The 16,244-nt window shown below is 55.2% G+C and overlaps 1 protein-coding gene across 1 annotated transcript; it reads left to right on the forward strand.

Moving 5' to 3' along the window:
- Positions 1-3,993: 3,993 nt before the first annotated feature.
- Positions 3,994-14,268, forward strand: CDX1 (caudal type homeobox 1). The gene is made up of 3 exons (XM_052684971.1): positions 3,994-4,554; positions 12,298-12,443; positions 12,578-14,268. Exons 1-3 carry the CDS (start codon positions 4,125-4,127, stop codon positions 12,782-12,784), a joined length of 783 nt encoding a protein of 260 aa, XP_052540931.1. The 5' UTR covers positions 3,994-4,124; the 3' UTR covers positions 12,785-14,268.
- The last annotated feature ends 1,976 nt before the right edge of the window (positions 14,269-16,244 follow it).

Consider the following 16,244-nt stretch of genomic DNA (forward strand, 5'->3'; position numbering starts at 1 on the left):
TGTGCCCCCGGAAGGAGCCCAGCCATCCTGACATCTCCCTGTCATACCTAACAGCTCTCACCTCTGCCATCCCATCCCCTCAGCACCCTTGTGCTGAATGCCCATGATGTGCATGGTAATGTATCTGCACAGATCCCTCCACACACTTTGGTGAGCTCAAATCAATTTTCTGGCAATCTCTTGATGGACACAAATATAGCTTGTCTGCACTGGGATTTTTAGCAATTTGTTTTGCCTTTATGACAAAGTATAGAGACCTTCTGGATGGAAACTGTCTTCTGAACCACCCATTCTTGTCTTGTTTCTGCCTTGGAGATGTGCTTTATTCTGATCCAAGTATAAAAATACTATGAAAATGCAGCATCTCTCATGAACGAGTTTTCCTGAGAAGATGCCCTTCTTTCTCCTTTTTTCTCTTCCAAGAATGAAAAGCCCTTCCTGTAAAGACAGCACTGCTGAGATCTGAGGTTGAATTGTTTGCAAGGCACCATCCCCTTCCATCCTGCCGATCCAACGCGGCACAATGGGCACAGCTAATGATTGCCCAGCCCTGGAGATTGCTGCTTATCTCCACTTATCTCAGCACTCACTCTTCACTGATGAGCAGCCAAATGGAAGGGTTTTCTTTGGAGATCTCTTTCATTTGGCAGAGGGCAAAAAGATCCTGGCTGGTGGCATCCTCGATTGTTGGCATTCAGTGGGGATCTGTCTTCAGTTATTGGCATTCAATGGGGATCCGCATTCTGGTGGGGCTCAGAGCCGACGCTGGCGCTTTGCCATGCAGAAGAGTGCCCAAGAGATGGCTCATATGGGCATGTGGCTCTTTGTGAGGCTCTTCTCAAGGGATAAGGACATGCAGGGTGGGTCCCTCCTGGGGGGCACGTGTTCTGCTGGGAATAGCTCAGCAAAAAGCCATTTCCCAACAACAACCCCATTCTCGGAACAGAAGAGGGAAAAACCTGATGGTGCAATCCTGTGCTGGGTCCTCTGTGCTGAGGATGGGCTCCAGGCACAAACAGATCCCCCTTCTCCTGCCTGTAAATGGACGACCCCGTGAACAACGCGGGCACTCAATCTTGCCAGGAATCAGCCAGGGTCGAGCAGTGATGCTTTGGGATGCGGCGAGCGCACGGCGCTGCACGTCCCCAGCCAGCAGCCGGGGCTGGAGCTGAGTTTGGGGTCACAGCAGCTCCTGGGAAAGGCCAACCCAAAGGAAGCCCCAACGCCGGAGGGACTCGCGCCTTGCGAGCGTGTGGGTGGAGAGGAGCGGCTCGCTGACCCCTGCTTTGCTCACCTCTATTTTGGGCTCCTGCACCTCCGTTCGTGGCACTTGCGGGACTTAGTGGTTCCCCCGGGACTGGGACAGCTGCAGGGGAGGCTGCCAGAGTTGCTCTCTGCGGGGGTTTGCAGACTGCAGCAAGGCCAGATAAGCAGAGTTAGTGCTAACGAGGGAGAGGAATGTTCCGTGGGGTTTGCACTGCTCGGGCATCACCAGGATCACAGCATCTTTGTGACCTCCATTGCAAGTTGAGATGGAAACCCAAGAAAGAAGGGCCACTTGAGCCAGGTGATTTGGCGGTCAGCAATGAGTTCCCTGTGCCCACAAATGGGAGGCAGGTAGGGAAGAAGCAGCAGATGATAGACTCATCGAATTATTTGAGTTGGAAGGAACCTCCGTCTGGTGCGACTGCCCTGCAATGAGCAGGGACTCACAGCTCCATCAGTGCTCAGAGCCCCGTCCCTGCAGACACTCAGAGTCAGGCTACACAGGCTGTAGGTGTCCCTGCTTGTTGCAGGGGAGTCAGACCAAATAGACTTTAAAAGCCCCTTCCAACTCGATCCTATGATTCTATGACTCGCTCTGATGTAGCGGAGGTGCAGTGTTACGTTCCTACAGCCACTATCTGTCACCTCCCTGGGGTTCAGGCACTGTGATCAGGCAGTGGCAGAGGATGCTGCCCCACTGCTTCCCCTCCTCACAGCCTTTCCGCCCCTATCCCACGCATTTTCCTCACCCCCACGATGAGCCCTGGTATTAAATGTGCAGCACAGAGCTCTGGAGGCAGCAGCAGGCCGGGGGGTGAATACTAATAGCAGTGAGTCCACTCGTCCCAGACTTTCCCACACATCTGCAGTCACTTAATGTGGGAATCGTTAACCCTCTGCTGACAGCCTGAACCAGGAGGAAGGAGTGAGTTTCCCCCACCTCCAACCACTTCTGGGACACCACGTTGCCTCCTCAGGCATCTCCCCATCCTGCTGAAACCACAGCAGAGATTCTGAACAAGCCAGGTGCAGTGCAGGGCTTGGCTTCCTGTAGGGAATGCCTCCTCCCCGGAGCAGGGGCAGTACTCTGCCCTGCAGAGCTCCATTCCTGACAGCCTGGCCCTGGGAACCTCCCTTTCTGGCCCTCCTGCTTCCAGGAGATGGCATCACTCGATCATGGATAGCAGTGCTGAGCCCTGAGGAAATCCTGGCTGCTACTCTTCTCACTGCATCAGTTCGGTTTCCACTGGGAATCTCAGGTAGGGAGGGCTGGAAGGAGCCCCCCCGGCTGGGTTGGCGCTGAGGGTCTCTGGGTGGGTGCAGAGGGTCCATATGGGGTTTTGCTGCCCCTGACCTGTGGAACCCCAGTGTGGGTGATGTCCCACCAAGCTGAACACCAAAGGGCCCCCCTGTTGTAGACAGTGGTCCCAGGGTCTCTGCAGGGCCACCTTCCACTCACAGCCATGAAAGGCTTTTCCCTGGCATCAGTTCTTCCAGCCACAATCCCCTCCAGCAATACATAGGCCAAAGAGGTGGAAAAGAGGGAAGTTATCGCTGGTGGATCTTTATGGCCCAGTTGTCATCCCCAGTCCACCCTGGAGCTGGTGGCACGCTGCTAGCAGGCACCTGGCCGTGCTGCTCTGTGCTGAGCCCTTCGCCTGTTGCAGGAGGGTGCAGGTAGGGTGCTCATGGACCCATGGAGCCCTGCACCCACAGCCCAGCTATGGCTGGGACATGCCCAGTAGCAGCAGGAAAGCGCTTGTGTGCTGTATGCACTGAGCTCCTCAAACACAGCAGCTTTGCTGGCTTTGTTACCATTTTCCTTTTAACCCCATGAATCTGGAAAGCAATCCCACCTTCAAATCTCTTCACAGATTCATAGCTACAATTGCAAAAAACTGTGAAAGTTTGCTGTTTTATCCTCTTCTCTCAAATGCATCTTAAATCCTTTTTCCCTTCCCTTCCACATACACTGGGACCATGCAGAGGTGACCAGCAATGTGCTGTGATGGCACAGAGGTGACCTCAGTCCCTCACCCCCTCTGGAGCAGCCTGCCTGGTGACAAGTGGATGGCCTCTGCTTGGGGACAGACGTGCTTTTGGGGCATGCATCCATAGAATCATAGAATATCCCAATGGAATGAACCCATAAGGATCACTGCTTCTGGCTCTGTCTGTCTGTCCATCCTGCTTTCTGTGGCTGGGCTGAACCTGGCTACAGGGCTCGAGGGATGGGTTTGCCCCCAGATGCTATAAATGGAGTGGGACCCAGAGCCACCTGTTCCCACCAACCCCATTTCCAAAACAGACAGATGCAGTGGAAAGCAGTGCTGAGGTTTGGTGTCCCCATCAAGGGTGATGGGGCAATTCCATTCGGCGGTTTATGGGTGATTCAATCCTTCAGCCAGGATTTGATGTGAGGGCTCAGCCCAAGCTGCCCTTCTCCTGGAGCACAAATGGCTTTAAGGACAGGGTGACCTCCTTTGGGGCATCTTCAAACACAATCCCAGCTGTGCCACACTGTCCCCAAAACCAGCTGGCATAAAGAGGTGGCATGGGGACAGCCCGATGCTGGTGACCACAGAGGGAACGCGGGGCGGTGGGAGGTTCGGATCGCCCCGCACCGCCGGGGTTCCTGCACTTTGAAATGCAACCCTGCCTTTCAATGCAAATGCTGCGAGAGGTTGGGCCCAATAAAAGCCTGTGGGCAGGGAGGTGCCTGGCCCCGGGACACAGCTCCCCAAGGCGCCCAGGTGAGCGCGGCGAAGGAGGGGCGGCCGCTGCGTGACACCCGGCCGCTTCGGCACAGAGCGGCGCAGCGCATCGGCACAGCATGAGCGCAGAGCCAGGTAGAGAAGATGTATGTAGGCTATCTTTTGGATAAGGACACCAACATGTATCCAAGTCCCGTCCGGCATCCCAGCCTCAACCTCAACCCCCAGAACTACGTGCCGGGGCCACCCCAGTACTCGGACTTCGCCAGCTACCACCATGTGCCAGGGATTAACAACGACCCGCACCATGGGCAGCCGGCGGCCGCCTGGGGCTCACCCTACACCCCTGCCAAGGAGGACTGGCACTCGTACGGCACCGCTGCCGCCTCTGCCGCCACCAACCCGGGGCAGTTTGGATTTAGCCCCCCGGATTTTAACCCCATGCAGCCCCATACAGGCTCTGGACTCCTGCCTCCAGCCATCAGCAGCTCGGTGCCACAGCTGTCCCCTAATGCACAGAGGCGCACCCCGTACGAATGGATGAGGCGCAGCATTCCCAGCACCAGCAGCAGCGGTAAGGAAACCCCCAGCCCTACACCCGGACTCCTTCCTTCACATGGGAGCTCTCAGCTTGGAGTCCTGCAGGGCTTGATCCTGCTCTGGGAACCACCCCAGTGGGGAGAGATGTGGGGCTGGCAAGGTGGTATGGACTGAGGATGAGCGTGGAGAGCATTGGTGTACGGGTGACCCTGTTCTGGAGAATGAGAACTCTGCTCTGCACATGGGAAGTCCTTCTCATGGCCAGTCCAGGGTAGTCCAGGCTCATCGTTGTGGTGGTGGGGTGCTCCTTTTGGAGGAGTGCTGTGCTGTGTGTGTAGGGTGCTGCAAGCAGTTCATGTGCACAGCTCACTGCACGGTCAGCGAGCACATAGGGGTGATGCTGCATGCTCAGGGTGCATGCAAGCTGCGGTGCACTGGGGACGGTGCCACATGCAGGGTGTGTGTGGATGCTCTGGGTGTTGCATGGCACACAGCATTTGCACAGATCCTGAGCCTGGCACTGGGCAGCCATACTGTCCCTGTGCCCTATCTCCTGTCCCCATGTCCCATCCCCTGTCCCTCTGTCTTATCCCCCGTTCCCTGTCCCTGTACTCTGTCCCCTGACCCCGGGGTCTTGTCCCTGATGAACTCCTGACCCCGGCGGGGTGGGGGGAGGTGGAAGTGTCTGTGCCCCGCAGCCCTCCGCCCGTGGCAGCCCCAATGCCCACTTCAAAGGCGGTGGGCAGTCCCCCCTCGGGGCCAGTCCAAATTGACACGGGCTTCGCTTTGTCATGGAGATGCTGCCGGCTCCTTTGGCATTGAGGAGAGGTGCGGGGAGAGCCTTTGTCCTGCCCTGCTCGTGCCCTTTCATGTTCCCCTCCGAGGTTCCCAGCCCGACAGCCGTCCTCTCCCTCTTCCCCTTGTCCCGGGCTCCCTGTTTGAAAATGGTGTAAAATGCCTCATTTGTTAGCTTGCTTCTGATTTCCTGGCATCACTGCTTTGGGTTGTCCCCATGCACGGTGCTGGGGATGCGATGGCCAAGAGCCACACAGTGACCTCATGATGCTGAAGGGTCTGGGCACGGCGATGCACAGCGGTGCCCACGTCCTCACTGTCCTATCCTCTGCTCCTCTGCCCCATCCCCAGGCCTCATTCTCTGGAAATGGCGTGGAAATTGCTGTGAGACTGTGCTGGGTGCTGGGGTTGTGATCATCCTGGTGGGAGCAGGGGTTGTGGTGGGGCTGAGCATCCCAGGAGGTGGAAAGAGCTCTGCTCTGCAAGAAGGAGGGAGAGGCAGGGTGGCATTTCCTGATTCATTTTAAGCACTTAATATAACTCTTCAGGAAAATTGCCCTCCTTCCTCATACGCATTGAATGGGAGCCCACAGCTTCTGTGGGATTTGTAGGTCCAAACGTCTCAGTTTCTTCTGGGAAAGGTGAGAGGGAAAATGAAAGAGGGGAGGAAGGTGTAAGAACACCTCTGGATGAAGGGAGTGAGAGGTAATGAGGGCAGAAAAGTTCCCCTGATTGAGTCACAACAGCAACAGAGTGATTGAATTCTGGAAAGATCAGTTGTTGAGCAGTTTGTATCTCTTAGATTAAATGCATACAAAGGGACAAATGAGCCAGCTGTTCTTCCCTGCACGTGGAGGCAGAGAGGACTGGCAGGAGCAAAACCCCCTTGGTTACAGGGGACACCTCTGCAAACCCCCCCAGTCCTGGGGTTTCTGCTCATGGGACTGTGCAGCTGAATTCAAACCCACAGCGCCTGCCCAGGCTGCCTTTACATAAACCAAGAGGTGGGTTTGACATAGATAAGGGTGAAATGTTTTATTGGAATCAATAAACTGTACATTAATCAGTCTGGATGGGTTATACCCCTCTCCACGCTGTGGGAATAGGAAATGAATGCGCGGGCTATAAATACAGAGAGCTTCATTGCGAGCGCTGTAAATCATCAGAGGGCTGTAAATTACGGTTCCCTCTGTCTTCCCTTGTATAAACAGCCATCAGCCACGGCGTGAAGGTGCTCAGAAGGAGCTGTGCCATGCTTGGAGGCAATGTCATGCGGGGATGGAGCGTGCCAGGGGGTTCTGCTGGCGTGATGCAGAGCTGGGAGAAATTGATGAGAAGTCTCCTGGTGACTCAGTGCAGAGTCAGACCTCATGGGGCGATGAGCTGATATACCTGCTGCTAAGAATGTGTGTGCCTCACCCAGTAGGGCAAAGCTCAGCCCAGGTAACGGATGCTAAGTGCCCCAAATTGGGAAACAGAAGGAACAAGGTGTCCCCATGCCTCCTTTCTTCCCAAGCATCAGCCTTTTTTTGCTCATAAAATCTTCACGAGCACGGTGTCAAACCCTCACGCTTCCTCCTTATTCGTAATTATTTGCAAACTTCCTTGTGAATGACACCCCTGCTCTATAAAAAGCTCAGGAAGGCACTGGAAGCGGCAGTGTGCTGAACTTTGAAGTTCACCCCCCCCCCCCTCCCCCCCCACCTCGTTAGCTATGTAAATGCTGTGTGCAGCCTCCAGGTCACTAATGAGCCTGATTGCAGCACTGTGTTGCAAGGGAAAGTGTGCCCGGACATCCCTGGGGAGGTGAATGTGCATAGGGAAGTGCAAGATGAGCAGCCATGGTGGGAACATCCCGGGGTATGGATGCCACAAGCATGGGCAGAAGGCAGTGCACCGAGTGTGCAGCTCTCCGCTCTGTTCCAGCTCTGTTTTCAGTGTTTCTGGCTCGGTTTTCCAGCTCTGCTTGTTCAGCCCTAGGAATGCTGGAGGAAACATAAAATCCCCATAAATGAGACACCAGTCCAGGAGAGGTTTGAGATGGGTGTCGGGGGTGGCTGGAAGACATGGTCCTGTTTTAGGGACACAGCTGTTCCCCAAGAAACTTTCTGCTCCCTTGGGTCACCTGAAGTGCTGCATGCCACCAGGGTCCCTATTGGTCCTCTCCCCTTAAATTATTAACCCACAGCCTGCTCCTGGCCTCTGCTGGGGTTTGCTGAGTGCTTAGCCTGCTGGCCAAGGTACAGGTGGTTTGAACTTTCTTAGAATTGACTTTCCTTGAATAAAAAGGTCTTCCCTGGGGGTACCTACGTGATGGGCTTGGCTGGCTAATACCCCGGGATTAGCTGTGGGACACTTAATGCTCTGGCCAATGGCCAGCGCTTCCTGCAGGAGACCCTTCAAGGACGCCCACCCCAGTGCTATTAGCTTTGTGATTCTCCTGGATAAGGGGATGAATCCTTCCCCTAAGGGGTTTGAAGAGGCAGAGAATCCCAGTGCCCACCTGGGCCCCCCACAGTGCCACCGGCTTAATCTGGAGTGGAGCTTTGTGCCCTGGGTCTGGCTGTGGATCCACACCATGCAGGCGATGCTCCGTGCCTGCAGCCCACATGTCCCTGCATTGTGGTCTTTGACCCAGCGCTGCAGCCCGGCTGGCGGCACTTGGTGAGGTGCTCATAAAACCAAGGAGCAGCCCCTGGAATGCGCTGGTTGCCAAAATAAAGGCTTGAATCACTGCTCTTCTGGGAAACGCTTGTCCCAACACCCAGTCTGGGGCTGCTGTTCCTTGGCTGGGGAGTGGGTCTGGGCCGGGGATGCTGGGCAGGGCCAGACTGCCCTCCTTGGCCCTGGGGGTCTGAGGTCTGTGGACTCAGCTCTTCCCTGCCTGCTCTGTTTCTTCCCAATCTCTTTAGCCTGGCTGCCGGTGTCCTGGTCTATCCTTTTTGGATTTGCCCTCCAGCACATGGGCCCTGCTCTTACCGATAGCAAAGCCATGGGGCTATTTCGAAGTGCAGAGTTTGATCCTCTGTGCAGAAGACTATAAAACCACTGGGAACTGTGGTGCGGTTTTGTAACTGAAACATTCCCAGTGTGTGACATATCAAAGCCAAATGAGTTTTTATTGCCAGTGGGGTGGCACTGCTGCTTCCTCCGAGATCTTTGGCACCAGGAAGATCTCCCTGGCTTGGTTTGGTGTTGGCTGACAGCCCTGTGAGCAGCTGCTATGAGGGCTGCAGGGCTGCCTGGCAGTGGTGGCCACAGCGAGCCCTTCCTGCAGCCCAGCATCTCACAGTGCCCATTTGTGCCACCTGGAGCAGGAACCAGGGCAGCCTGGGCAGGGCCATCGGGTGGGGGCTCAGCCAGCAGTGCAAACAGAAAGGGGCTGGGGTAGATCCTCTCACATGGTTTTGGAAACCCAGCAGTTGTCTAAATCCAAGGGAAAAGATCTTGGCAGGATCTCATGGAGGTGGGATGTCCTCTGGTTGACAACAATAAGGGGGCCCATGTGGCTGCAGTCCTTCATTCCGCGCTGATGGCCCCATCCATCACACCACGCTTCCTGAGGTGGCTGGGAAATACTTGAAAATACTGCATGGAAAGGGGAAGTGAAAGCCCTGCCCACTGGTTCCCAGCAGGCAGGGGTAGCAGTGGGGCTTAGACTCCAACAGTGTGGTGAGCATACTGGATCTTAGGGGGTTCAGAGTGTGCATGGGGTGCTCAGGCTTTGGGGCCGCTATTTCCAGAAGGTTTGGGAGCAGTAACATGTTCTGGGCTGTCTGAGGTGAGAATCAGCACAGTGTGGCTGTGGTCCCCTCTGCTCAGCAGAGGGAGCATCGACCTCTCTGTGCAGGCACAGCTGGAGCACATCTGGCTGTCAGATGACGGTGACCCAGCTAGGAGGGTCCTGAGTGCTGGGAACAGACCCCAACCCTTGTTCCAGGGCTGCATCATGCAGCATCGTTCTGCTGGCTGCCCTCCCTTTTGCAGTGGGAGATGTGAGAGGGTGGAGGGGGGAGTTGAGTTGCCCGTGGCTGTGACCCCACTCTGACTCCACTCTGATTTGGTATTGCTTCTGTGACTCAGTTTCCCTACCCATATCATTGCCCAGGCTACACTGGGATAGGGGGAAAGTTTTCATAGAGAATTTTCCTGGGAAGAAATGGGAAATAGGGCTCTCATCCATGATATGTTCCATGCACTGCTCTCAGACCGTTTGGGACAGCCCAATCTTTCCGTGCCAGTCATGCGAAGAGCTGCTGGGCAGCAGGGCGTGCAGAGCCTCAGCTCCATCCCCACCAGCACCTCCCATGCTGAGTGCCCTGCACAGTGCCTGGCGCCCAGATTGCCATGTGCCTGTGTCCCCAGGCCTGGGGACCTCTGCAGCTGGCAGCGGCACGGCTCTCATCTCTCCAGCTCCACAGCCCCACTTGCTGTGCTCTGACCTGATCGGAGCCCTGATGGCTGCGGTGGTGCTCAGAATGGAGCCAGGACTTGCAGCCACTGTAATTTTGAGCTGCTTTGACCTGTGAAATGGAGACCTTTGGGGAATAGCATAGGATTATACTCTTGCCTGTTTTGATCTAGCATTTGCTACAGCTGCCCTGCATCAGCCTCAAAACATCCCACCACTCCACTGCCCACCTCTTTTAGGGGGTCTGTGTCTTGTTGAAAGCCATCCTTTACACAGTCTAGGGCTGGAGAGGGTGAATTATAGCCCCCTAACAGCCTCCGTCATCCTGTGGTGCCTTCCTATGCCTGTTTGTGACAGTAGCCCTGTAGGTGCAGAGCTGGAGACAGAGAGCACAGAGCTGGGGTTGGGTTTTCCTCTCCTCTGCCTCTGTTCTGGAGGGAGGGAAGCAATAATGCTGTGTCACTCAGGCTGCGTGACCTCAATTTGGACACCCCAGAGATGCTATTAGTACTGTGGTCAAGGGCAGGGAACTCCTGTCTCCCTATCCTCGTCCCCATCCCCATCCCCAGGGCTGCCATGTGGAGCAGATCAGGGCAGGGGGTCTCCCTTAATGTGTCTGTGAGTGCGTGTGCACACACACTCAGGAGTGTGTCCTCTGGGGCCTGTGCAGCACATTGAAGCTATTCCCTTATCTAATCGTGGCTCAGGTGAGTGCTATTAGGGTTATACATTAACAGCAGTAACGATGCCCTCTCCCCAAGCTTTGGGCCCTGCCTTGATCCCAACGCTGGAATCCTTCCTTCTGGCCCCACGGATGGCTCAGTTTGGCTGCTTGAGCTATTCCTTTTTTCTTCTGGGGACAAGAAGGAGGAAGTTTGAATGTGTGTTGGGGCTGGATGGTGCTGGCAGCAGGAGGACCCTTGTCCCATCCATGCTACCACCCGTGGCCCCCTCCAACAGCCGTGGGCCATGTCCCAACCCCAGATTGCCCCATCCCACTGCTCCTCAAGATCCCTGCAGGCATTGGGGTCTTACCCACAGGTATGAGGGGTCACCATGAGGAGCCATGATGGCTCATCCCAAATTTCCTCTTTCCTTTCCCAGAGCCATAAAAGGGCCACCGAGGGCGAGTTAAGCGTAACCCAGCATTGATATTCAAGGTAGCCGCATTATTCATTGTCAATAGCATTTCTTGCAAGTCCCTTTCTTCTCCTTGTGAATCGCTCACAATACATTCCTGAATTCAGCAAACATCGCTGAAAACTGCAATTAGTCAAGGCAAGGAAATCTCCATCTCTGGGTTGGTGGCGAGCAGAATCTTTGCTCCCTGGTATTTGCAACGAGCACCCAGGGCTGCGCCGGGGTTCGCCAAGGACGAGCAACAACAAGAGAACAACAGAGCACAGGCAGTGATGGATCTATTTACGGCTGCAGCAGGAAATAATAATCCCTGCTAGAATTCCTGGCAGATGCAGTATCCACAAACCGCCTTGTTTCGTTACTCTTTAATTTTTTTAACGTTAGCTGTCAGTTCCATTGCGTTCCAGCTGTTTTTTTTCCACCACGCAGTGGCATTTAAATTGCAATATCGCAAATAAGATCACTTTTCAGTCATTATCTCTTCAGAAGGGGTATTGCTTCCAAATGAAAAAGGAAAAAAAAAAGAATTCATATGCGAAAGAAGATATCTTGAGCCCTGGTTCCAGGGGATGCAGTTTTCATCCCTATCCATGGCGCAGCCTTGCTGTACCTCCACCTCCTCAGATCATGGGAATATGCACTGTGCTGGGGGCATGGGCAGGGCTGGACCACAGCTACCCAGTGCTATTGCCCACTGTGTTTTTCTAAAAGGAAGCAGTATTCTTGGCACCATGTGCCAGCTATCTTCTTGCTCAGGTGAAATGTGGGGTTCAGTGGAGCTCTGATGACACTTGGGGAGACCCTAGGGCAGGTTCAGGCTGGTTATGGCCAAGCAGTGCTGGCTATTGAGTCCACCACAGGGAATGTTTGTGTTTACTGTGGGCTCTCTCCATCATATCTTTAATAACTACGCCATTCTTTTGTGAACACAGCGTGAGATGATGAAAACCTCTCTTGGTGGCAGAAAAATGCTGTCACTCCTGGGTTTTCCCTCTTTTCTGGTCCTGATCTGTGTGCCTTCAACATATGGCACTGTGGGTTTGGGCTCTGTGGCACAGAGCTGGGCTTCCTGCAGCCCTCTGGGCTGGACTTGACCAGGCAGCATGTCCTCTGCCTGGGCTGCAGCTCTGCTCCTCTTGAAGTGATGATCATGGCGCATAGAATGTGGAGACCATTATCTTGGGATGTTACTGAGCACCTCCTTCCCTTCCTACCGTGAACAGCCCCTATCCCCCAGTGCTTTCCAGCATGGAGAAACACCCTGGTGCTACCCAGGATAGATATCAAACTCCATATGAGCCAAGGACTCCTATCCTCTGGTCCCACGTTCCTCCAGAGCTCTCTGTGTGCTCATGCAGTTCCTCCATGCTATCAGCGATGCTCCTGTCCCCCAGCCCTATCATCTCACCCTCACTCTGCTCTCTCTGCCAGGCAAGACGAGGACAAAGGACAAGTACCGGGTGGTGTACACAGACCACCAGCGCCTAGAGCTGGAGAAGGAATTTCATTACAGCCGCTACATCACCATCCGCCGTAAGGCCGAGCTGGCCGCTGCCCTGGGGCTCACTGAACGGCAGGTGAGTGCTGGAGATGGATTTGAGAGAGGGCAATGCCATTCCCATTCTACTTCCAGCTCCCATGGTGCCCCTGGGGTGCTTTTCCTTGTCCACGTGCCCTTTTTTTCTGCATGGCTATCTGTGTCTTTCCACAGGTGAAAATCTGGTTTCAGAACCGAAGGGCGAAGGAGAGGAAGGTGAATAAAAAGAAGCTGCAGCAGCAGAGCCAGCCCACCAGCACAACCACGCCAACCCCCCCAGCCGTGGGCACGCCGGGGCCCATGGGGACCCTCTGCAGTGGCAGTGCCCCAAGCCTTGTCTCCTCGTCTCCGCTCACCATCAAGGAGGAGTTCATGCCTTAGCCCCCTCCGCCAGCCATAGACACTGAGAGATAAGCACTACATGGCAGAGCTTGTTGCTGAGCACCCAAAGACACCACGTCCCCTGGGGCACGGTGGCTCTGTCGCCTTCCCAAGAGGCTGATGAGCTCTGTCCTACACAAAGCCCCTATGTTAGGTAGTGCTGTTCTCCTGTAGGAAACATGCGCTGGTCTCTGGCATTGGTAGCCCAAAACCAGTGGGATGAGTCTTTAGGTGATGGTGGAGGACCCTTTCTGTGGAACATCAGAATGAGCCGGTGGGTTGCTTCCTGCGCGGTCTTCCTGGTGGTCCAGCTGCCTGCTGCTTTGGGGCAGTTCTAGTGAGGCTGAACTAAAGACAAGGCTTGGCTGGACTCAAGGCAGACAAATCTCAACTGAGATTGTCTGTGGAATCTGCCATGCCTGGAGCGAGTTGGACAGCAGGAGCTGGGTAGGACCCTCAGCACTGGGACTGGAGGGGGAATGGGGGCTCCTTAAACTGAGACAATGGCAATGAGCGTCCCCCATGTCCCCCAGTTACCATCCCCAGCTCCATCCCTGTGGCAACAAAGGACCATCGTGAGACCTGCAGACATCTGTCCTACAGATGGACCTCCCTATGGAGGTTTTGAGACCACCTTCCAGCATGGAGGAACAAGAACAAGGTTGGCAGTTAGAACAGTGGACAACTCCAGGTTGCCCAGAAGGGCCACTCACCTACCCATGGCATTGCAGAACCTGCACAGCTCCGTGCTGCATCAAGGCACTACCAGCTGCCAGGACCATCATGGTGATGGGACATGTCCTGGTGCAAGATGATGGATTGCCAGCTTCTGAAGAGAGAGATGGGTGGGTCTGTGCTGTTTACTCCAAAACAAAAAAGGCTCTGAGTTTTGCCTGCTTTGTACTCCTCCATCTGCTGCACCATTGGTAACCAATGGCTTTTTTTTCCTCCTGGAAATCAGAGTTAAAATTCCCCTTAATCCTTCTGAATCCTTGGATCTCTACTGCCTCAGCTACCTTACAGCCCAGTTTTGGGTGCCCCAGAGGGTGTGCTGGGACACAGGAGGGTTTGAGGCTCCTACTTGGGGCTGTGGCTTCCCAAGACCAAGGTGAGGGTTCAGCGGCCCTCATGATCCTCTTCTAGCACCATCACTCTGAGCCCCGGCAGGAACAAGAAGTGGAGATGTCCCTGTTGCCTGCAGAGCCCCTTGTCCGCTCCCAGCCCATTCTGGCCTAGAACTCACAGTGTTTGGGGTTTCATACTGCACAGCTCCTTGACACCCACTGCACCTACAGCCCCTTAATAGGGTCTGCATCCCCCACCATGGGGACCAGTGACATCTCCCTGGGGCCATCACTACTACTTTTCACCAAAGGCAGACGCTGGTGTTGGCCTGGGACTTCAGCTCACAGCTTGTGTACAGAAGGCAGAACATTTTATTTTCTAGGCTTTGGTAAAAATAAAAGTGAGCAGGAGCCCTGTGAGCTGTGGGTGTGTTGCTGCCTCTCCCCATGTGCCCACATTGATGTCCCCAAGTGTGATCAGACCAGTGCCATCAGGGAGGGTATGGACAGATACCTGGAGACAGCAGCCTGGCCCCATAGCCTGATTGCAGTGTGCTGTGTGTCCATCTCACGAGGGCAGCATGGCTGCAATGTGGCATGAGGCAGCCACGTCCTGTCCCTTGGGTACAGTGGGGATGGCTAAGGGACGGATGGTTTCCCGGGGACAGCCGGGAAAAGGGTGAGGCTGGGCCTTGCTGGTGCTGGAGGCCAAAGAACAAGGCCAGCTGCCCACCGACGTGGCTGCTGCTGATTGGTGCCTGCCCGCCTCTAATCTCATTTTATGGCTGTTGATGGGCTGAATATCCTCCTTGTCCAAGAAGAGCAAACAGAGAATGAGGATATGAGATAGAGCTTGGGACAGCTGGCATCAGTGCCTGGTCGTGACAGAGCTGGCACAGGTGGTCCCCACTGCCTGTGCTGTCCTCTTCCCCATCTAATCACTGCCTATCTCCATCTCAGCCACATCAGATTTGGGGCTGCCATTAAATTCCTGCCCAAAACAGCTTCTCCAGCCTCAAAACAAACAAAGATGTGCTGGTGGGGCAGGTGGATGTGATGAAGGGTGAAGTCCTTCTGGGTAGAGGAGACAGAGGAGCAAAGGAGGGATGGGGCAGAAAGAGGGGCAGAGCAATGTTTTTTTTTCTGTGACCTTACAGGAGTGGCTGTGCCCAGTGTTGAGCCCTGCTGAGTCTGGCACATGGCACAGCAGGGCACTGGTGGCTAAAACAGGCTGGAGAGGCAATGGGAATGGAGCTGGTGCCATAAAGGGAAAGGAACCAGGGTGGGTGGGTCTCCTGCCCAAAGAGCGGTGTGCCATTGGACACTTTGGTGCCTGCAGGAAGATGAGAGCCACACAGAGGGAAGATGCTCTGTCACACCCTGGAGAAGCTCCCGGTGCCGTTGACAGCATGAAATTCCAACTGATACCCTAATCAGGCGCCTGCCTGTTTGCACAGTGGGGTAAAAGTCCAGCGAGCTGTGGGCTGTGCCCTTGGGTTGCTGCAGCCTGTGTGTGCACAGGGAGCAGGCGCTGGCGAGAAGAGGCCATAAATACGCCCACACAGCCAGCACCCCTTCCCCCAACACACACACAGCCCTCAGCCCCGCTGACGAAATGCATCTGCTGTGTCCCCGCTCCCATGTCCTCCCCTGACTCTCTGCCATCATGCTGGCAGCGCCGTGTCCCCGCTGGCTTTGGCATGCCCACTTGTTGGCTGTGCCATACCCATATTTGCACCCCTGGCAGGTGACAGTCACTCAATTTCAGCAGCTATGGCACCTACCCCTTGAGTTGCACAGCCCAAAATTGCACCATGGCCATATGGGGACACTGGGTGGCACGGAAGAGGGACCCTGAGGGCTGTCCTCTTCAAGCCCCTGTGCTTTCTGCCCATTACTTCCCCTGTGCTCACACCGCCTGCTTGCACCCTCCTTGGAGAAATCTTGAAATAATCATCAAAATAAGGCCACGCACAACAGGTGGCCGACAGCATGGCAGCCTCCGGCATGGCACAATTCCCAGCAGTGACGAACCGGAGCGCTGCTGCGGCTGCTGCCTTCCCTGTGTCCCATGGAGCAGAGCTGGGCACGGCCCCATCCTGCTGTTGGGTAACTCCCTGCCCGCCCCAGTGGAGGGCTGGGCTGTTTGTGTAGGGCTCGGCCTCCGCCGGTGATACAGGGCTGGGGCTGAGCCACGCTGCCAGCAGCTTCCCACCATGAGACTCTTCTCTCTAGGTAGATCCCAAGGGAAAAAAAAACAATGGGCTGGTTCAGATCACACAGGCATTAAAGGCAAACAAAGCATCCCTGCCCCAGCAGGAAGGGTGAGGATGGGACAGTGCGCCATGCAGCTCGGCGCAGCATTCCCCATAGCAGCCCAGGAGAGGGAGAAGCAA

The sequence above is a fragment of the Tympanuchus pallidicinctus genome, unplaced genomic scaffold (genome assembly GCF_026119805.1).
Source record: "Tympanuchus pallidicinctus isolate F22 unplaced genomic scaffold, pur_lepc_1.0 scaffold21, whole genome shotgun sequence".
NCBI classification, from domain to species: domain Eukaryota; kingdom Metazoa; phylum Chordata; class Aves; order Galliformes; family Phasianidae; genus Tympanuchus; species Tympanuchus pallidicinctus.